The sequence below is a fragment of the Zootoca vivipara genome, chromosome 13 (genome assembly GCF_965207765.1).
Source record: "Zootoca vivipara chromosome 13, rZooViv2.hap1.1, whole genome shotgun sequence".
Classification (NCBI taxonomy): Eukaryota; Metazoa; Chordata; class Lepidosauria; order Squamata; family Lacertidae; genus Zootoca; species Zootoca vivipara.
The window spans coordinates 3,066,825-3,090,294 of NC_142596.1; the positions used below are offsets into that span (position 1 = coordinate 3,066,825).

The 23,470-nt window shown below is 44.2% G+C and overlaps 1 protein-coding gene across 1 annotated transcript in view; it reads left to right on the forward strand.

Annotated features, from left to right (window-relative positions):
- The window catches only part of ENTREP2 (endosomal transmembrane epsin interactor 2), a 150,463-nt gene that overhangs the window by 58,942 nt on the left and 68,051 nt on the right, over nucleotides 1–23,470 (forward strand). The window contains exon 2 of the mRNA XM_035131777.3: nucleotides 18,612–18,668. Within this exon, the coding sequence (XP_034987668.3) occupies nucleotides 18,612–18,668 (57 nt within the window). The remainder of the gene's footprint in view (nucleotides 1–18,611; nucleotides 18,669–23,470) is intronic.

The following is a 23,470-nucleotide window of genomic DNA, read 5'->3' on the forward strand; positions in this document are numbered from 1 at the left end:
TTTAAATTTTACCATCATTTCATTTGTGTGCCACTTTTCCACAAAGGGAATCCTTCTCAAAGCGGCTTACAAGAAAGAAAACAGGAATATACCTCAAAATCAATGACTGCAAGAACTATTTCGTAATAGCATAATAAAGCAAGATTATAGCAAGTCTAACAACATACAAAAGACAACGTTTCAGTACTACAAATATAGCAAGATTACACTGACATGGGACTCATTTTGACTTCCCCATGTCCCACCTCTTTCCCCCGAGGAAACCCAGCCTTTTAGACTGAATTAGAGCAAATGTCACTGGGGTTTTCTCTGGACTGATGTCTGCTCTAATTGATTGCAAAGGAGGGGGCAAAGACAAAGCCACTCAGACCCAGGCCTATAAAGCTCAGGACAAATAGGAAACTGCTTGGACATGTGCTTTCTAGGCATGGGGCATGTGGAAGTGTGGACAAGCATCGCACCTCCTGGCAACAGCCAAGATAGCAAGGGAGTCCTAGAACAGGGGTCGGCAAGGTTTACCGGCCACGGGCTGGATTACTCCCACGGAGATTGTCTGTGGGCTCGACTGGCTCAGCATGACACTGAAAATCGCTTCTGTGCATGCCCAGACACTGAAAATTGCGCCTGCGCAGAAGCGATTTTCGGCATCTGGACATGCACAGATGCAATTTCTAGTATCTGTGCGTGTACAGACACGATTTCTGGCGCTGCTCGGCAAGTCCCCGCGCTGTGCCAGTTTAGCGCAGCACGCGGGGGACTCTCTGAATGGGTGGCTCGATTCAGGGGTGGCTCGTGGGCCAGTAAAATGGTCTTTGTGGGCCGCATGTTGCCGACCCCTGTCCTAGAAACACCAACCCCAGGTTTCACAGACTTGACACCAGGTTGGAGCTCCTTCAGGACTTAATGGTTGTGTTGCCAGCCATAGGATTGCTGCCATATTGCTGCTCTTTGGGAGGCTTAAAAGTCAGGATAGACATTTGATAGATACTGTAAATAAATGAAGCTGCCTGCAGTTTTGACTCTCCTTGTAGACAAGGGCTGCCACGATGAGCGTTGGCACTCCAAAGTTGTTGTTGTTAATTTTTATTTCTCTCCCACCCATTACCCTAAGGTCCCAGGTTGGGTTGCTACATTAAAACACAATATTAAAAATAGTTTAAAACCACTTACAATAAGAGAAATAGGATGGTTCCTAAAAATATACACTTCAAGTGTCAAAAGGCAGGGTAAAGAGGTGCATCTTTAGCATTGGCCAGAAACCACATAGCAATGGTGCCAGATGCACCTCTGTGGGGAGGGAGTTCCACAGCTTAGGGGCTGCCACAGAGAAGGCCCTCTCCTAGGCTGGTGCCCCCCTGAGCCTGTGAGGAATTCCGCTGATCTTTGCACCCAAGAGGGTCTGTGGGGAAGGAGGCAGTCATTTACCATTGTGCCTCTGTGGGACTGTGACCTTCATGTTTCCGGGAAGAGGAATGACCCTAAATTTTGCCTTGGAATGGGTAGTGCTAAGTTGCCTTGCCAAGCCACTTGCTTCCCTGTGTTCTTCATTGCATTGCAGTGCTTGCAAAGCTCCATCAGCTTTACTCAAAGCACACATGGCTTCCTTCAAATTCTCCAGGCTTATTGACTTGGAGGGGAAAGGCAAAGGTAATGATGGAGTTAAAATGAGATCCTCCAACTGCAGACTGCTAATAAACTCTGGCAGCTGTGTGAACGTGCAGGTAATTCAACTGCCCTGTTCCTGAGGAACACCCAGGGACTTCGTGTCTATGCATCTGTTTCCATGGAAATTAGGATGAGATTAGTTTTTCAGGTCTGCAGTAGGTAAATGAAAGAAATCCGAGTCCGAATGATGCTGCGTTTGTTTGGCTGGGATGTATTGAGCCTGATGCCTTTAAAAAACGTTCAAAATTTCTGGTGAGTTGTTGCATCCTGCTGCTCCAGTTTTTGGAACTGTGGTTATCTTTCAGCCTTTCCTCTGGCTGAAAGTCTTTATTATGAGCTGTAAGCCATGGAAATATCTCCCTGTGTTTTGTTTCTGCATGCCTAGATTTTCAAATAACAAATATATTTGGGTAGCACCTTCTATCTCTTGCCAGCTTGTGCACGTAGCATTTATTTGTCATAAATAAAAAAAATGTTAATGCTATTCTAGGCTGCATCAACAGGAATACAGTATAATGTCCACATCAAGGGAAGTAATAGCAGCACTCCATTCTGCCTTGGTCAGACCACACCTAGAGTACTGTGTCCAGTTCTGGGTGCCACAATTTTAAGATGGGTGTTGACTAGCTGGAGCATGTGCAAAGGAGGGCAACCAAGATGATCAAGGGTCTGGAAACTAAGCCATATAAGGAACAGTTGAGGGAATTGGTTATGTTTAACCAGGTAAAGAGGAGACTGAGAGGAGATATGATAGCCACCTTCAAATGTCTCAAGGGCTGTCACGTGGAGGATACAGCAAGCAGGCCCGGATCTAAGGCAAGGCTGGGTGGCGCTGGGCCGCCAGGGGGGCACCGCGCTGCTGCAGCTGCGCTACATGCTGCACCCGCCAGACAGCCGCGCTGGAAAACGGGGGGGGGGGCGGGCGCTGGAGGGATCTTCGCGCCAGGGCGCCAGATATGCTTAAGACGGCCCTGACAGCAAGCTTGTTTTCTTCTGCTTCAGAGGCTAGGAGCCAAACCAATGGGTTCAAGTTACAAGAGAAGAGATTCTGACTAAACATCAGGAAGAACTTTCTGACAGTAAGAGGTGTTTGGCAATGGAACAGACTCCCTGGAAAGGTGGTAGATTCTCCTTCCTTAGAGGTTTTTAAGCAGAGGTCGGGTGACCATTTGTCACATATGATCTAATTGAGGTTCCTGGACCAGATAACCCTCGGGGTCCTTCCAACTCTATAATTCTATGGGCTTTTTAAAAAGGAGTGTGGCTCCTTGACCTGCATTGCTAACATTGCAGTAGGTCATATGATGTATGGAAATATAACCACAGCAAATGCACTTCAGATACATTGCTTTTCCACTTCAGATGGTGGTTGCTGAGGGCAGACCCAACATTTATTACTTAATGCCATGAAAATCATTTCAAACCATCCACATGGATGCAAATGTTTTCTATGTTACTTGTAAAAACAAGTGCCGTATGTTTCCCTGGCTTGGTTGGTCACCTTAAGATTTGTGTTAAAAAACCTTAGTTTCCCCCCCCCCCCCCTGTTGGCAGAAACAGCATTTCCTGGGCTTTTGGATCTCTCTCTTCCACTGGTGTTCTTAAACAGTATTTCACCCCAAGATAAGAGCCCTTAAAGCTGCAGCCTCTTGATTTGTTTCTAAGTACTGCATCTGGTGAGTCTCATCTCATCTAAAGAGATTGTTCTCTCTTGCTTGTCCTCTAAAGATTTTTAGATTAAAGCTTGACTGTTTGGTGCTCTGAAAGGCCACTTCACATTATCCCTGTAAGTTTCACCTCGATAAACAGGAGTTTGTCCTCTCTAAAGCAGAACATTATCTTGGAGCTGAAGGTCAGAGCAGAAGATTTAAAGATTGCTGGTAGGTTTAGTTTCCTTTGTTATGAGCGAGCTACATTAGCAGTGCAAGAAAAGATGAAATGTCCGGCTTCATGAGAATGAGTGGAGCAATATCCCTGCTCATCTAGATCAGAGCTCTTCAGCATGGAATCTGCAGGTATTGTTGGGCTACAACTCCTGTTATCCACAGCTAGCTCAGCTAACAGTCAGGACAAATGAGAGTTGTAGTCCAACGACATATTGGGGGACCCAAGACTGAAGAGAATTGGTCCCAATTACAGTGCACTGGGGAGTTCATGGTGGTGATAGTGAAGTCTCTGATTGGCTGAGCTTCTTTGATGTCACAAGTGATCAGGCAGGCAGAGAGGGTCTTCAGCTACTATTGGCTGAACCGCTCAGATCCTGCAGAAGAGCAGGGTAGTCAGATGGATCTAGGGAAGAGGGCAGAGGAGGCAGTAGAAAGGGACAAGGGTCAAAGCCTATGATGGTAGGATGCAGGAAGTTGAAAGGTGTTGTGGTGAAATAAAGGTGAGGAGCTCAAAGTGTCTGTTTCAGCAGTGAAACAGCCAAGACTGACAGCTTATATGGCAGGAATGGGGAATCTGGCAGCTTATATGGCAGGAATGGGGAATCTGATTCGGCTGTTGGGCCAGTACTATTTGTAGAAAAAGAGGTGCTGGAACTCACCATTAGCCCCTACTTTGCTCTCTTATCATGGCAGCAGTGCCCACCTGAGAGGTGACCAAGTTCCTTTGAGTTCCAACTGAAAAAAGCACAGCCCCTACCAATACCCCAAATTTTGCAGGTGGGTAGGACCACCCACCTGTCAGTCACCTGCCATCACAATGATGACAGGTGATGCTCCATGGGACTTCAAAGCACCCTATCAGCCAATGGGTGGTGACTTCAGGCTGGCTTTCTGCAGAGATTGAGTGCACAGTCAAGTTCTTCACAGGGAGCCTAGTGGTCATCCAGCCCCACACTGTTGAGGTTTCTTTAATTGCTGTTAAGAAAAATCTGGTGTGTGTATTCTTCCCTTATCTTGCACCTGCAGGTCTTGTGATTAGGAGGTCACTGTGACCTGTCAGCTGGCCAAGGGTGTGGTCATTCTTGGGTATATTAAGAGGGGACTGTACATTGCCTTCTTGCTTTGCTGTGAGGAAGCTCTGCCAGATTGATACTGAACTCTGTACGGTATGTATGCTGTGAGTTGTGCTTGCTTTGCATTTGAAACCTGCATCTTCTGCTAGGGATCTAGGGGAAGCCTGTACATAGTGTATATAATGAAACTGCCTTAATGCTTTGGACCTGTCAGTAAAGGACTGAACTGACTGAAGAGTTGGAGTCTGGCTAAATTTCTTCCAGCAAACTGCACTGCCATGAACCTACATACTTGGGGAGCTGCACATATTTGGCACATGCCATATGCCAACACACACATGATGCCACATGTGATGTCACGTGTGGAAAGGGTGTGGTTTGGAGAAAAAAGCAAGAGGCATCCAATACATCCATGCCATTCTTTTGGGCTTCCTGGAGGCATTTGCCTGACCTGCTGTTGGAAAGGGAGGTAGACTGCCTTAGACCAGGTTACAGGTAGGTAGCCGTGTTGGTCTGGGTCGAAGTAAAATAAAAAAATTCCTTCAGTAGCACCTTAAAGACCAACTAAGTTTTTATTTTGGTATGAGCTTTCGTGTGCATGCACACTTCTTCAGATACAGTGAAATAGAAGTCCCCAGGCACTTATGTAGAGAAGGGGTGGGGATGGGGAGGGGAGGGGGGATCACTCAGAAGGGTGGTGGAAGTGGGTGATTGACTGACTGATAGCTGTTGATGACCGAAAACGACTGCAAATGGTTTTGCATGAAAAAGCAAGGGTTGAGATGGCTGAAGATCGCTTATCATGTATAATGAGATAAGAATCCGATATCTCTGTTCAAACCAGGTCCCTCCATGGTTTTGAGCTTGGTGATAAGTTGTAATTCAGCAACTTCTCTTTCCAGTCTATTTCTGAAATTCTTTTGTAGTAAGACAGCTACTTTGAGATCTTGTATAGAATGTCCTGGGAGATTGAAGTGTTCTCCTACTGGTTTTTCTGTCTTCTGGTTCCTGATGTCAGATTTATGTCCATTTATCCTTTGGCGTAGGGTTTGGCCTGTTTGTCCAATATAGGGAGCTGAAGGCAAAACTTCGGCCCTCAAGATGTTTTGGACTACAGTTCCCATCTTCCTCGATCACTGGTCCTGTTAGCTAGGGATCATGGGAGTTGTAGGCCAAAACATCTGGAAGGCCACAGTTTGGGGATATCTGCCTTAGACCAAAGCAGTCAGTCTGTCCACCGAGCCCAACACGGTGCTTTGTCTGGAAGGATCTCAGGTAAAGGAACATGGGAAGTGGCCTTATACTGAGTCAAACCATTGGTCCATCCTGCTCAGCATGCACTGACTGGCTGTGGCTCAAGAGGGGTTCAGACACAGTCTCTCTTAACCCTACCCAGCGATGCTGCCAGGGACTGGACCTGCGACTTTTCAGGATGCAAGACATTTTTTGAATCCTAGCATTTAGAACTGAATGGAACTCTGAGCTTTACTGTTTCAACCCCTTACTCCAGGGGTGGCTAACTTTTGGGCCTCCACTTGTGACTACAGTATTCTACTTGGGCCAATCCAGAGGTGCCATTTGCTTCAGGGCAGGTATACCGTATATTTTTCAGTGAGTGAATGGATTGCCAGTTTTTGGAGAACCCCTACTGAAATTTCTGCTGCTTTCCACCTGTGAAAGGAAGGGGAAAAGCAAACTGTGACTAATAAACACAAAGGAGAGTCCACCCCCACATTTATTTAAAATGTTGAAAAGTTTTCATTTAAATTATATTAGTTTATTCTTAAATAAAATATTCAAAGAAGGGCAAGTAAACAAACCTCGGTTTGTGCCCCCCACTGTTCCTACAGTTACCAAAGCGTGTTATCTAGCAGTAAAACACAAAAAGGGTGACAAATATTTTAATCTAATCAAAGTGGTGCTAAATAACAAATAACCTGTTGACTAGAACTTTGAAGTCAGGTGGCTTTGAAATGTGGCCCAAATGAAATTCTCCCCCTGTCCGGAGCTCCCTTAGTTACCAGTACTTGTTTTTTTTTGTCTGAGGGAGAATACGTGGCACTTTGCTTAGATGAGCTTATTACTGTACAAACAAAAACCTTACCAGCCCAGGGCACAAGGAGCTCTGTATTGTCTTTTGAAACCTGACTGCTTCATTGATGCTCCACATGTTGTCGTTTAATCATGTCCGACTCTTCGTGACCCCATGGACCAGAGCACACCAGGCACTCCTGTCTTCCACTGCCTCCCGCAGTTTGGTCAGACTCATGTTGGAGGCTCCACATAGGTCTTGATAACAAACAGGGCTTTTAATGGCTCCCTGCCAGGGCTTTAAGCTCAGCTGCAGCGGTTGGTTGTTTTTTTTCTGAGGACAAGGGAAGAGAGCATGGTAAGCCACCCAGGCTGAGATTTGGAGCATCTCTTTGAGCAGAGAAATACTCTGAGCCTCTGGTCTTCGCACATCCTCCCAGGCTGGGCATTGGGTCTTCCTCACCAGGAAGGGTGTCAAAGTGCTTCTGTTTAGGTTGAGACTTTCCCTGAACTGTGGTCTTTTGAGGTTTAGATCAGCCTTTGTAACATTGGCTCTGGAGCAGTCTTTGCCAACCTGGTGGCTTCCAGAGGCTTTGGAATACAGCTCCCATCCGCCCCAGCCAGTGCTGCAGTTGCCCAAAACTACTGAAGGCTACCTGGTTGGCAAAGGTTGGCCTAGTACATTCCAGTTTAATTCCTGGCTCAACGCCTTCATGTTTACTTATTGGCATTGTTATAAGAATTTTAAGGTCTTGGATATATAATAAATCAGGCATCCCCAAACTGCGGCCCTCCAGATGTTTTAGCCTACAACTCCCATGATCCCTAGCTAACAGGACCAGTGGTCAGGGATGATGGGGATTGTAGTCCAAAACAACTGGAGGGCCGAAGTTTGGGGATGTCTGTAATAAATGTTCATAAATGTGCAAGGCAAACACGTACATAAAAATATAAACTAATGATTGAAAACAGTACAGAAAAAGTCCTGAAACTATTTTGACTCTCCCAGACTTACCAAATGGTTTCTCTGAAAGGAGGGAGGAAATGGGAAAACCTCCCCATTGTCTCTTTCCTCACAAATCCTTTCTTAAGGCCACATTTAAGATATGAAGAGGGTGTGAGCCTGTGACCTGGCTCAGGAACTAAGCATTTATCATTAAAAAAGACTGGCCAGGCTCCCCAGTAATCCAACATTAACAGGCAAGCTGCCAGACAGGAGATAAACAAGGTGCTCAGGTTTCAGCTGTAGACCCTTTTCTGTGATGCAGGTATGACGTGGCTGGGGGTGGGGGTCTTGGGCTACACCCCTTCTGTGATGTATGTATGATGCTTCTGGGGGTGGCCCTGGACTGGAGGGTGGGAAATTTTAAATGTCTTTTGTTCTGGGTCCTTATTTTCTCCTGTGGGAGAGAGAACACCCTGTTGCAACAGTTTTTTATTTTGTTTGGAAAATAAACAATCAGGCAAGCCGCCTTTGCTTTCGGAACTCTTGGTTTGGTCTCTGTCATTTCTCTACCAGAAAGAGCTATCTCAATTTGGCTTTCTCTCTCTCCAGAGGTTTCCGACTCCCTACTGGGGTCGGAACCCTTTCACCTAGGGGGTCCAATTTGGCCCCCTTATCTCAGGCATAATTCCTTGTTGCCAGATTCTGACTCTCATTGGACAGCCAGCCTCAACTCAGTGGCTGCCATTTCCCCTCCTGTATCTCAGTTTCCCCACACTGTTCTACCTTCAGCGGCCATTCACAATTTCATTTCCTGGATCATAGGCTGCCCATCTGAACCAAACGTGTTGTGGGGCAATCTAAATTGGCTAAAACACCACAATAGATTCTGGGTTGTATTGAAAATCCATCAGGGCTGTATGGATTAAAGTTCCACATCTGTATGGGAGTCAGGAGGGGACCGTCTCTCTGTTTGCATACGTACATGTAAACACGCCTCCCCCCCCAGTATATATACTTTTGCTAATTTACATTGTGATCCAATAAGCTTTTGAGTTCACGTAGTTCTGCAAATGAGTTTGCATAATTATACTCTGATAGCATTTTAATTAAGCTCTGTGTGTGCGTAATGGAATTAATGTTCTGGTTTCTTCTTGGCTGCAAGAGAAAATGTAGAAAACAAAGAGGAAAGAGGAGGCAATAGCACCTCATAACTTTTTGCTTAGGACAGAAGGGAAACATGGATTTCAGAAGGAAAATGGTGTGTTCTCAATTATTATGGGGAAAAACTGGATAGTTTTACTGGCACTGCAGTGTATATAGAACAGCTGTGGAGGGAAGCAGGTTTTAGCCTTTTCTTTTTAGAAAAAAGAGAAAGATGGCTAAAGTGTAGTTTAGGGAAATAAAGGGGAAACATAGCAGAGGTTTATAAGATTTCTAGCAAAATGCTCAAATGTGCAGGGAGAGGAAGCTTGCATCTAAACAGCCACCAATAAATCACAATCAAATATTTTATCATAAATGGTGATGACCATCATTAAGAGAGCAAAATAAAGACAAAGAAAAGACAAAGGAAGCACATGAAGCACGTTATCCAAAGGTGCATGATGAATCCAAGTAGCTTAAAACAAAACAGAACGGGCAGCAACTTTATGCAAGTTATAGACATGTCACGAATACCAAAGAGGAAAATTGTAAAAGGTTTGGGGTCAGTTCCTGGTGAGTTTTGCTTGCACAGAACTTGGCCAAGTGAAAAGGGATAGATGCATTTTGAGCAGATAGGAGTGAAAGGTGCTAAAATGCAGGCCACCAAAAATCTGTCTGCTGATACTCTTCAGAGACTTTTCTCTGGATGCTGCTGCCTAGAGATGCAGAGGCTTCCCTCTGCTTGCTCCTTGAGTCCATCTCCTGTGAGACTACATGTCCCAACATTTCCTTTTGGAGCAAGGTGGTATTTGCATCCATCTGTGCTGAGCTGTCATATGAGGAGCGGAGGGTCTTCCTCTATATGGGGCAGGGGAGGGAAAAGGAAACCCTTTCCACCTTAAGGGCTGCATCTATACATGGGCATCCTTCCAAGAGCCATATTCTCATGGTAAGCAGGGCCCGGGGCAAGAAGTGAGTGGGGCCATTGTTGGAAAGTTTTTTGTAAATAAGTAAATGAAGTAGTGGCCAGAGCAACTGATATAACACTTAGTTTTGCAGAGTGGGCCAACTTCCAGCCACACCAGTGAGAGATTTCTACCCTCCCTCCAGGCAAGTAAGAGGTGTTGCAGCAATTCAAGGATACAACCTGGTGCCCTCCAGTTGTTATTGGACTCCAACTCCCAGCAGCCCACACCAGCATGGCCAATAGTCAGGTATGCTGGGGGTTGTAGTCCAGCAGCACCTGGAGGGCACTAGGTTGGGAAAGTCTGATTTAAGAGCCTAAGAGCTTGCTGGATAGGCCAGTAGCCCATCTTGTCTGGCATACTCTTCTCACAGTGACCACATGGATGCCTGTGAGAAACTCTCCAGCAGGATTAGAGCACAAGAACCTTCTCCCCTCCTGTGGCTTCCAGCACCTAGTATTCAGAAGCATGGCTCTGTGGAGGCAGAGCAGAGCCATCCTGGCTCTTAGCCATCCATATCCCTCTCCTCCTCCATGAATTTGTCTAGTCCTCTTTAAAGCCATCCAGGCTAGTGACCATCTAGTGTTCTGAGAGAGGGAGAAAAAGTTTTCTATATCCATTTTCTCCATGCTATGCATAATTTTATTAACTAACTTCACAATTTAGGCTGCAGTTGGAACGATATGTACCAAGGAGTAAGTCCCAATAAAATCAGTGGGACCCGCTTCTCATTTGCTGCAAGTTCAGAATGCTTTTCCAGTGGCATCAGGAACCAGAAGACAGAAAAACCAGTAGGAGAACACTTCAATCTCCCAGGACATTCTATACAAGATCTCAAAGTAGCTGTCTTACTACAAAAGAATTTCAGAAATAGACTGGAAAGAGAAGTTGCTGAATTACAACTTATCACCAAGCTCAAAACCATGGAGGGACCTGGTTTGAACAGAGATATCGGATTCTTATCTCATTATACATGATAAGCGATCTTCAGCCATCTCAACCCTTGCTTTTTCATGCAAAACCATTTGCAGTCGTTTTCGGTCATCAACAGCTATCAGTCAGTCAATCACCCACTTCCATCACCCTTCTGAGTGATCCCCCCTCCCCTCCCCACCCCACCCCCTCCCCACCCCTTCTCTACATAAGTGCCTGGGGACTTCTATTTCACTGTATCTGAAGAAGTGTGCATGCACACGAAAGCTCATACCAAAATAAAAACTTAGTTGGTCTTTAAGGTGCTACTGAAGGAATTTTTTTATTTTCCAGTGGCATCATCCCTGGAGGTCTTTAAAAAACAAATAAATAAATCTTTTTTCAAAACCTATTGGAAACTGTGCAGTAAGTGATGGTTGGCTTTAGGGTTAACAGAGGCCTCAGGATTATGACCTGGTTATGGCACTGAAAGTGGAATGTAAGTGTTGATTTTCCACGGGGCTGTTTGAGAGTCTGCTAATGAGAGTTCGGAGCTCGGTCCTGAGAGATTCAGTTTCGCTGCTGCTCTGCCATAATTGTTGTCAGCAGTGATGCTAAAGGCCATTAATTCAAGAATTTTCATCCTTTGTCTTGGACTGCTGACTCCTGGGATATGTTTCAAAGGTTAGATGCCAGTGCAGTTGCTGTGGACAAGGGTGCCTTCTGGCAGTACACTATGATGCAGGAAACATTTCATTTGAATTGGAAGTAGAAATGAATGGATCAGCCTCTTTCTATTCTAGGTCACTTTTGTGTGTGCTCAGCCTCAAGTCTGGTTTTTTTTTTTTTTTTGGTAGATTCTTTTTAAATATAAAAATAACACTTTTCCCCACATTTCCCCAAAAATTTACTTCTTGAATGCATTCTGTCTCTAAAATATGCATCCTTTGTTTTTCAGGGCTTTTTTAAAGTTTCCCCCTACAATACACATTATACTTATATTTTATATAAAATACACATTTTGTGTGTGCATTATTTTGAACTGAAACTATATTGCAAAATTCAGAGAACTGTGCATTTAAGTCTGCTGAATCACTTGGGTTCAGTTCACTTTATGATGCAGATCAAACCAATTTTTATCAATTTATAATTAAGAGTTCACTTTAATTCTGAGGGGAAATCTTTGAAGGACAGGGTTGGGCATGATGATCTGTCCAAAAATCTGTCCAAAAATGATTTGATTAATTGGATGGGCAAATACTGGGGAAATGATGGTCAAGCATGCTTAAAGCATTGATATTATTAGGACAAGGAAAATAGACTTTGATTATCAATAGGTTTGATAGTTATGCCAATTACAAAAGCAGACAAGCAAAGTGCTGTTGTTAAATTTAAACAAGAGGGAGGGGGGTTATAGTCAGCTAAGCTACTCAGAATAGACTGACTTAAATCGATAGACCCAAGTTAGCCATGCCTGTTAATTTCAATGAACCTGAGAGCCAGTGTGGTGTAGTGGTTAAGAGCGGTAGACTCCTAATCTGGTGAACCGGGTTCGTGTCTCCGCTCCTCCACATGCAGCTGCTGGGTGACCTTGGGCTAGTCACACTTCCTTGAAGTCTCTCAGCCTCACTCACCTCACAGAGTGTTTTTTGTGGACGGGGAGGGAGTCATGGGCAGCCCATAGATCATGGGCTGACGTAGGGTGGGGGGAGCCACAGGGTGGGGGGGAGGGGGGATAGGATACTTCATGTGTCGTTACAGGATGGGAATAATCACAGGGATGAGACACAACAACGGGGGTGGGGAGGAAAAAACACATAGTTCAGGGAGGAACGGACACATCCTCCCCCTTTCTTGGGAAACAAGGACCCTGAGTCAGGCGCAGCAAACAATCATAAGAAAACAAAAATAATTAAAACAAAAAATCCAAGGACAAAGTTCATACATCCAGAAAAGCATATTGCAGTGGAACCTCGCAAGATGAAAATAATTAATTCCGTGGGTCGTGCCGTCTTACAAAAATTTTCATCTTGCGGAAACAAACAGCAGACGGCAAAAAAAAAAGTGGCAAAAAAGAAATTCAGTTTCTGAGACGCGGCCATAGAAAGCTTCATCTTGCGAGGCAACAAAGAATCGCTAGACGCTTTCGTCTAGCGAGTATTTCATTGTGCGAGGCATTCGTCTTGCGAGGTACCGCTGTACATCAAAACACTAACCAAACACAAGTTATGCAACCATTATCATTCAAAACACAATGGCATCAATACTCCCCCCCCCCAAAAAAACCCCACAGCAACGCGTGGCCAGGTCAGCTAGTATATGTGGTGTGTGTGTGTGTGTGTGTGTGTGTTCCTTTTTAAATCCCTATATGATTTAAATCTAGGATATGTGGAGGACCATATTCTCCCATATGAACCTGCCTGGGCTCTGAGATCTCAGGGGAAGCCTTTCTCTTAGTCCTGTCACCCTCACAGGCATGTTTGGTGGGGACACAGGAGAGAGCTTCTCAGTGGTTGCTCATGGACTCTGGAACTCCTTTCCTGGAGGAGCTTGACTGGCTCCCTCCTTGCTGTCCTTCTTGCCGCCAAGTGAAGACTCTTCTATTCTGACAGGCTTAAGGGAACTAACTGCTTTTAAGTAGAGAGCTTAAAATATAGATGGTCACTAGTCTGCCATGGAAATCTGAAGCCTTTTTTGCCCTCTGGTCATGCAAAGTTTTTGTGTCATTTTTCCAGAAAGTGCTAAATATTTAAATAACATCAGTGATGCATACTTGTTTTAAAATTCAGTCAGTTTACACCTGTATATTATTGATAGCTAAAGTTAATCACATTGATTCATTTCAGTGTGTCTGCTCTGATTCTATGATTCTATTACGAATTTAGTATAAATTTTGATAACATGAAGGGTATATTATTCTCTGGCATTTGTCTTGTAACAAAAGGGTTTGTGATTATAACTTTTAATCGATTGATTGATAAAATTAAATAAAAACAGAAAGCAAAGTAACAAACTATTAAAAACAAAAACTTGCATCAGTTTTTGAAAGCAGCTGTGCTGACTGGGCAGCGGGCCAATTCTTTAAGTGTTATGGCTTCATAAAGTATTTGACTGCTGTCAGTTGAAAGTATTTTATCACTTGACTAAATGGCAGGCCAGCTCTGGTGAAGGAGGCGAAACCTTCAGAATGCAAAAGCATTTGTTCTCCCAAAGGCTTCTGCATAAAAGGCTGCTCTGCATACAGTATACATACATGAGGGTGGTTAAAACATCAGCTAGCCATGAAAATGTGATAAAGTGCTGTTTTGAAGAACAGACTTGCAAGGTAGGCCAATGTTGTGCCTGGGTTGAGAAGACTGTTATTTGCCTGGCATCTCTTCAGTTGTAGGAATAGGAAGCGCAAAGACTTTCACACACTCCAGCATTCTCTGCCTGCTATCTTGCTCTCATTTCTTTTTTAAATATGACCTTACACTTTCAACTAGAGTGCTTATTTAATTGAGAGTATGTAGCTGCTATGCCTTCTCTTGAACTGCCTCACCCTGTCATTTCACCTTCCTGAAAGCAATGCTGCATTACAGAATTATCAACCCTGGGACCGTTATCGTAACAGTAATAACAGGCTCTCCTAGCTATGCGAGCAAATTTAATTAACTGCAGAGAGAAATTCTCTGCTCTTCTCTGACTTGGCTGTCATCCAGAAATCTACATTAATGCAGTAACGTTTCGGTAATAAGAGATAGCTTGTGCGAAAGTTGCAGGCAGACACTGCAGAACACCCGCCATAGATGAGGCTGCGCTGGGGAGTTTAGCATTTGGTGGTGATTTTCAACACTCTGCACTATGCTTCAACTCCTCTAGCCCCTGAGTCCAAATCTCTGCTCTGTTTGCCAGCCCTCATCTATTCCCTGAAAAGCTGCTGGAAATTTATGAATGTTGAGGTGTTAGGAAACAAATAGGGAAGTGAGTTTTCTGACACACTTTTTCTTGGGTGACTGCCATAAATTTCCAGCACAATGATTGTTGAAATTCTGGGATTTGTGCGGCTCCAGAGCATGAAAGCTAATCTCTTGCAGGGCAGTGAACTCTCTAACACACCTCTGCTTTCCTAGAATCAAAAAATCATAGAGTTGGAAGAGACCACAAGGGCCATCCAGTCCAACCCCCTGCCAAGCAGGAAACACCACCAAATCATTCCTGACAGATGGCTGTCAAGCCTCCGCTTGAATACCTCCAAAGAAGGAGACACCACCACACTCCTTGGCAGCAAATTCCACTGCCGAACAGCTCTTACTGTCAAGGAGGTTCTTCCTAATGTTTAGGTGGAATCTTCTTGTAGTTTGAATCCATTGCTCCATGTCCACTTCTCTGGAGCAGCAGAAAACAACCTTTCTCCCTCCTGTATATAGAATCCTTTTATATATTTGAACATGGCTATCATATCACCCCTTAACCTTCTCTTCTCCAGGCTAAACATACCCAGCTCCCTAAGCCGTTCCTCATAAGGCATCGTTTCCAGTGCTTTGACCATTTTGGTTGCCCTCCTCTGGACACATTCCAGCTTTTCAAAATTAGTATCCTTCTTGAACTGTGGTGCCCAGAACTGGACACAGTACTTCAGGTGAGGTCTGACCAGAGCAGAATACAGTGGTACTACCCTTGATCTAGATGCTATACAGTGGTGCCTCGCTAGACGAATGCCCTGTAAGACTATTTTTTCGCTTAACGAAGAGATTTTTTGAGCGGAGGTTGCCTCGCAAGACGAATTCGTTTTGTGAAAAATACGTCTAGCGAATCACGGTTTCCCATAGGAATGCATTGAAATTCAATTAATGCGATCCTATGGGCAAAATAAAAATAAAAATCAATGCATTCCTATTGGATTCGCTAGACGAATTTTTTGCAAAACTAATTGATTCACAGAACGAATTAAATTCATCTAGGGAGGAACCACTGTACTCCTATTGATGCAGCCCAGAATTGCATTGGCTTTTTTAGCTGCTGAATCACACTGTTGACTCATGTCAAGTTTGTGGTCTACCAAGACTCCTAGATCCTTTTCACATGTACAGTGGTACCTCGGTTTATGAACACAATTGGTTCCGGAAGTCTGTTCATAAACTGAAGCGTTCATAAACTGAAGCGAACTTTCCCATTGAAAGTAATGGAAAGTGGATTAATCCGTTCCAGACAGTCCGTGGAGTAACCGTTCATAAACTGAAGCGAACTTTTCCATTGAAAGTAATGGAAAGTGGATTAATCCGTTCCAGACGGGTCCGCGAAGTACTTAAACTGAAGCGTTCATAAACTGAAACATGGGTGTAATTGGTTCCGGAAGTCTGTTCATAAACTGAAGCGTTCATAAACTGAAGCGAACTTTCCCATTAAAAGTAATGGAAAGTGAATTAATCCGTTCCAGATGTGTCCGCGGCGTTCATAAACCGAAAATTCATAAACCGAGGTGTTCATAAACCGAGGTTCCACTGTACTGCTCTCAAGCCAGGTGTCTCCCATTCTGTATTTGTGCCTTTCATTTTATTTTATTTTTTGCCCAAGTGTAGTACTTTACATTTCTCCCTGTTAAAATTCATCTTGTTTGCTTTGGCCCAGTTCTCTAATCTGTTAAGGTCATTTTGAAGTGTGATCCTGTCCTCTGGGGTATTAGCCACCCCTCCCAATTTGGTGTCATCTGCAAACTTGATCAGGATGTTCTCAAGCCAATCATCCAAGTCATTGATAAAGATGTTGAATAAGACTGGGCCCAAGACAGAACCTTGTGGCACCCCACTAGCCACTTCTCTCCTGGATGAAGAGGAGCCCTTTGGGTTTGGTCAGTCAGCCAGTTACAAATCCACTGAATGGTAGCATTGTCTAGCCCACATTTTACCAGCTTCTTTACAAGAATATCATGGGGCACCTTGTCAAAGGCCTTGCTGAAATAAAGATAGGCTATATCCACAGTGTTCCCTTCATTTACCAGGCTTGTAATTCTGTCAAAAAATGAGATCAGATTAGTCTGAAATGACCAATTTTCCAGAAACCCATGCTGACTTTTAGTGATCACAGCGTTCCTTTCTAGGTGCTCACAGACCGTTTGCTTAATGATCTACTCTAGAATCTTTCCTGGTATTGATGACAGGCTGACTGGGTGGTAATTGTTTGGGTCCTCTCTTTTCCCCTTTTTGAAAATAGGGACATTTGCCCTCCTCCAGTCTGCTGGAATTTTCAAAGATTATTGCCAGTGGTTCTGAAATCACCTCTGCCAGTTCTTTTAATACTCTTGGATGTAGTTCATCTGGCCCTGGAGACTTGAATACATCTAAACTAGCCTTGTATTTTTGTACTACCTCTTTACTTATTCTGGGCTGTGTTTCCCCTGCTGAATCATCTGCTCCATAGTCTTCAGGTCGGGCATTGTTTTCTTTTTTTGGAGAAGACTGAGGCAAAGAACTGAGGAGTTCTGCCCTTTCTCTGCCCCCTGCTCGCATTTCACCCTCAAACCATATTCTCCTCAAACTGCTTTGTAAAACAGCTTGATATAAATGTATTATTGTAGCATTTTAAAATCTCTGCATGTTTTTCTACAACGGCTGCTAGGCATGTATTTACCTTTTAGCAGGTTGCCATTGATAATAGCCTGTCCTGTTTAATATACCCAGATGCTTAAGTGATTACAAACAAGTCTGGAAGTCATTTTTTTTTGCTCTTTATATCTTAATTTAGCTGTTCTGATTCTGAACCTTCAGCGAGGTTTCTCAGTCACACCTGCACATGTGTCTGTGCACGCACGTGTGCCCATGCGCACACCCACCCACCCAATTAATGTGGAAGCCACCACATTCATGTGGGTTTGTAAGAGAAAATGCAAACATATGTTTGGATGTCATAGCTCAGTGGTGGCTGGCAACCATTGGAACCTTCTTTTTTTTGTTGCTTTCTGCCCATCCTCTCCCCTAAAAACCTAAGCAATGGGCTCCTCAGTGATGATCGGATGCTTGCCCCACGCATTTAAAACCCAGTTACTAATGAGAAAAGCTGGACTTTAGAAATGTTGTATGAGTCATGTGATTTCCACCCGGAAATGTATTAATATGGCTCTGGGGGACACAGGACAGATGGGATATAGATTTGGGTTTGGGATTGCAAATAAATAATGGTACAACTCTGCCCCATCTTGCTCTAGTGACTGGCCTCCCCTGAGTGGTAAAGTGCAAGCTCTTCATGCAGAAAGTCCCAGGTTCAGGCCCTACTGTCTCAAAGTATTGCTGTGAAATAGCCCTGCCTGAAATCCTTGAAAGCTTCTTCTAGTCAGAATCAACAAAACTAAGCTAGATGGACCAATGATATAAAAAGTCAAATATTTTTATAGCAATATAAGGATTTGTATGCATAAAGAAAAAAAAGCAACAAATGGGGGGGGGGGACTCCAGCCAAATATATTTATGCAATTCTGTCCCATGGGTACTGTAATGGTGTTGTTGTGTCTGTGGTTGGCATATTCTTCTTATTATTTTTTCCTGCTAAAGTCGACCCTGGCTTTTCTCTCCCTCAAAGGTGCTGTTTGCAGGAAACAGCACCTTGGGGGTAAAGGAACAACAGCTGGGAGAAACTGGCAAGGAGCCCTGATCTGGTTCAGGAGCATGTTCTGGAGTGGAGTCCTGTGGTTTCCTTTTCTTCAAAATGAAAGTGATCAATTTAGGTACACTACTTTTTAATTTTAAAGACCACATTTATTAGAATACAGGGGGAGGAGCCAAAGTGGTGCCATCCAGCTGTTGTTGGACCAACTCCCATCAGTCCCCAAGCCAGCCAGTGATCAGGAATGATGGCAGTTGTAGTCCAACAACTTCTGTAGGGCACCCTGTCGGCTGCTCCCCTTTGACTCTTACTGCGTTGTCTGTGGTGGCCTACATGAGACCAACTGCAATTGCTAATTTGAATGGCAGACATGCCCTTTGCCTTTCAATTAACCCTTCTGGCATAATTTCAGGTGCTGCTCTCTGGACTGATCGGAGTTGTCTCATGGAAAAGGCCTCTCTCTCTTGTGGTAAGTAAAAATTCCTTTGTCTAGATAAAATAAAGGATGTCCATCTTTGCATGGTACATATCTAATTTGTGGTTTTCACAGTCCTGTGAAATGATAGTGTCATTTGAAAGGTGATGAGTCAGATTCATGGAGGATAATCCAGATGGGTCAGTCAGTGATTATTTGTCGCAATAGCTGAATGGATCCCTCATGGAGTCCTAGAGGTGGAGCAGGAGCAGAGAACCTGTGATCATCTAGATCAGGCATCCCCAAACTTCGGCCCTCCAGATGTTTTGGACTACAATTCCCATCATCCCTGACCACTGGTCCTGTTAGCTAGGGATCATGGGAGTTGTAGGCCAAAACATCTGGAGGGCCGCAGTTTGAGGATGCCTGATCTAGATGTTGCTGGACTACAACTCCCATCATCCCTGACCACAGGCCATATTGGCTGGGACTTTGCGAGATCAGCAACATCCAGAAGACCACTGGCTTCTCACGCTTGAGTGAGAAGGCACCTGTATCATACATGGTACAGGCTGTGCAGAGTTAGAACATCCCCTACAGATGGCTCCCCAGTTCACTTGAAGACCTCCAGTGAGGGAGAGCTCACCATTTCTTTGGTCAGGGATGCAGAACCTGTAGCGCTCCAGATCTCATTGGAATGCAACTCCCATCATCCCTGAGCATTGGCCATGCTAGCTGGGGCTGATGGAATCCAGAAACATAGGGAATTGATTGCATTGTGAAATTGCTCCTACCAACAATAACTTACTTCTACTTTTCAATCAAATTTTACCTTGTAATTTAAGCCCATTGTATGTATTCATGCCCTCTGGGGCAGCATCCGAGAACAAATTTTGGTTCTGTTTTGTGTGACAACCCTTCAGAGATTTGAAGCGTGTCTGATGTTCAGAGGCAGAAGACATGAAATCCCAGCAAACACGGGAGAGAGTTGTCCCCTTCTTCTGTGCTTCCCAGAAGCATCTGGTTGGCCACTGTGAAAATTATGATTGTGGGCAAGATGGACCTTTGTTCTGATTCACCCGGGCTCTTCATATGTACTGTACTTCTGAATCACTCCATCTGAATATTAGCAACTTTTAAATCAAGTCCAAACCCCACCTTTGGACTTTGTCAGTTTCTTTTCAGAAAAAAATCCAGTTAAATCCTCTCTTTTTTGGGTAGCATCATTAGCTGCCTGCCAACATCTTCCTAAAAACCAGCTTTGTTAGGCAAGGCGCCAATTAAGGACTGAACGCTTCTTGTTAGGCATGTTCATTAAACAGCCAGTGAAAAGATAAGGGAAGCGGCTCTTGTCTTTCACACAATTAATTTGGTATAAATTCACATACATTAATGGAATGGTTCTGTGAGGAATATCTCTGCCAAAGGTGTTTATATACTGAGATTGCAATGCTAATTGAAATGAATGCTATTCATTAATGAACTAAATAGGAAGGATATTTTGAAAACCACTTTCCAGCAAAGGGGAAAAACCCCAAGCAAAGTGCTTTCCTACTTTTCACCTCCTTTAAACTGTGTACCTTCTCTGTACTTCCAACGCCCACTTCACATTCAAGTAAGAGTTTGTGATACAATAGTTTGTGCCCTGTGCTCAAATACTGATGGATCCAGACAGTTGTTAATGTCATTCACTGTGGAGGCTAGTTTGCTGAGGAGTTCAAATACCATTTAGTATGCAGGGCGGTGCTTACTTGAACCCCCCAATATTTGAGTCCTTGGCACCCCTGACTGATGTGATGAGTGGAGAAAGTGAAGAGGGGGAAGCCTCTGCTGCTAGCAGGATCAGGGCTTGTGGCCATCCAATGAAGATCAGAACAGACAAAAGAAAGGAGTTATTCACAGAGCGCACAGTTAAAACTCATACGAGATGCAGCAATGACTGACTGCTTGGATGCCTTTGAAAGAAGATGAGGCAAATAGATGGAGTGTAAAGCTATCAATGGCAACTAAGCTTGATGCCTAATGTTCTCTCTCCATGGCTGGAGGCAGGATGCCTCTGAATCCCTGTTTGCTGCAGATTACAAATGGGGAGAGCACAGTTCCCCTCAGGGCCTGCTTGCGTCTGGTTGGCCATGTTGAAAACAAAGTCCTGAACACCATGGGCCTTTGGTCTGATCCAGCAACAAGGCTCTCCCTGTGTTCTTACGACAGCCAAAGCCCCAGCTCCACATAAGAGTGGCTGGGGAGACTCAGCCAGATGGGCAGGGTACAAATAATAAATTATTATTATGCCTCTGGGAAGAATCCCCTCTGCACTCCCGATGCTCTCAGCCTACAGAGCTTCCCAAAACAGAGCTCACTCCCCAAAATGGCAGTTTAGCTCCTTGTGGGGTCCCTTTCACCCACTCACACCTGCACTGGCATCTTTTTCTGCAGAAGGAGGGAGGTTGCTTGTTGCCCCACTCAGAAGACTTCTTTAAGAAGTAGGTACTGAAAGCAATGCTTCTGAACAGAAGTTGCTGGGAGCCACAGGAGGATAGAGTGTTCTTGCGACCCAAGCCTGCTTGCTGGTTTCCTTGGGGGCATCTGGTTGGCCATTGTGAGAACAGGATGGGCCCCTTTTGGCCTGACCCAGTAGGCTCTTCCTTTATTTTTAGTTTTTGTTTGTTTTCCATCTTTCCCCCGAACTCTGGGATTTGTTTTCCCCGATGTCAAAGCAAGTTGATAGGAAAGTGCAGCTTAGCAAGCATTAAATATCACAAGGTTTCATGTGGGGGTCCCTCCCCCTCTTTTTTGCCACAAACAGTTTTTAAGCTGTCACAAAATGTCAACGCATTAGATAACAGAGTGTATCTTTGACATGGCACCATAATAAAATAAAGGAGACAAAAAAGAACCCTATCTACAGTTTGGGATTTGTGCCAAGCTGGATCTGTTTGTAATTTATCATGCCTCTAAGCTTTTATTATACATACATAAATTTCATGCCCAAGCTGTGAAAAGGGGCAGTTTCTTTCTTCAAAGTTTGGTACTGGTTTAGTCCTTGGCTCTGTTTTGCAGCCAGCTCAGGTTTTAGTTCCATGCCAAGCTGTTTTCTCTAGGAAGAACATTTCTTGATTGCACGAAATGTCGTGTTTCTTAGCCCATGCTGTTAATTTGAGGTTCATTTTGCTACTGGAGTACCTAGCCAAGCATATCACAGTCCCAATAGCCATGATACTCAACAAGATAGCTCAGTCAGTAGAGCATGAGACTTTTAACATCAGGGTTCTGGGTTCAAGTTGAGCAAAAAGAAATCCTGCATTGCAAGACTAGATGACCCTCGTGGTCATCTAGGACCCTCCCTCCCAATTCTATGATTCTATGTTTGTATATTGAATTCAGAGGTTGGGAGAGTGGGGGGCATGGTGACATGGGAGAGGGCATTCTCCATGGTAGTACCAGAGTTCTGGATTTCCTTCCCGAGAGAGGCGCTACTGGCACTTTCGTTAAGTAGTTTCTGCTGCATGCTGAAGATTCACCTCTTTTCCCCTGGCCTTTGGCACCTGAGATATAAGTCACAGCCACATCATAAATTTTAAATACAGGGATTCTCCCAAAGAATCCTGGTAATTGTAATTTGTTAATGTGCTGGGAATTGTAGCTCTATGAGGTGTAAACTGCAGTTCCTGTGAGTCTTTGGGGGAAGCCAAGTGCTTTGAATGTCTTGTGTGAATGTGAGCATATATTTTTAGGAGCTGTAGCTTTTAAAATTGTTCTAATGTACCCTGGAACCTTATGGTGAAAGTGAGGTAAGCAATCAAGTAACAACAAAATTCATTTAATTGATAACGCAATAACATTTGTTTGTTTGTTTGTTTGTTTGTTTAAAGGACCAACCAGTGTTAGCAATGGAATATGGAGGTGGTTGAATGACACTAAATTTATCTTATAAATGTTTAGGGCATCTCCCCACCCCCCGGGGAAAATATACTATTTTAAGTGAGCATACAGATTGCCCTAGTGGACCACGTAAACTGAGTGTGCCCAAGAAATTGGCCCGGGATCAGGGAGACATGGCTATAAATGACTACTAGCCAGGGTGGCTACATAGCCTCCATAATTGGAGACCCCATGCTTCTGAATACTGGTTGGTTGACGATCCCCAGTGGAGTGAGAGAGGGCTATTAAACTCCTGTCTTGCTTGGCCTCTGTGAGAACACAATGCGGACTGGATGGGTGTTTGGTCTGATTCAGCAGGGCTCCTCTTAACACCCTTGGAATGCAGAAAGAATCCCCTGCAGATCAAAAGTCTGAAAAACGGCTGCTGTCATCGCCTCCCCCTGAACTTGTCTTGCCAGTGCCAACACTGGCATCTCCAGTTGATGCTAAAGTGATGTGAGGCACTGGCCATGCAAGTCATTGAGAATCACTGTAATACTGAACTGCCAACGTCAGGGTCTATAGTTCACCATGGCCAAGATGGAAATTGAAGCAGCATTGCTTAAAACGCCTTTTTGTCTTGACATCTGGCTCTTCTTCACCGTCAGCTTTTCCCACTTGCTTTATAAAAGTTATTGCAGTGCAGCATCTATACCATGAGTGACTCCTGGATTACCTTCACAAAGATAAGGGTATGAAGGTATAAAGAAAGAGGGAAAGAGGGGAAAAAGGAGGAGTTCTCTTCACCACACTGCCCAGGTAGGATGGTGAAGAAATTCAATTTGGTTTGCATTTAAAGGTGACCTTGCTAAATTTGCACTTTCTGAAACAACACACAAACCGAAACAGCCAGTCTTCAAAATTCACATTTCTGTGAATTTGGCAGGCAATTCTCCAGACAAGGAACATGTACAAAAATGCATATTCTAGGGTAA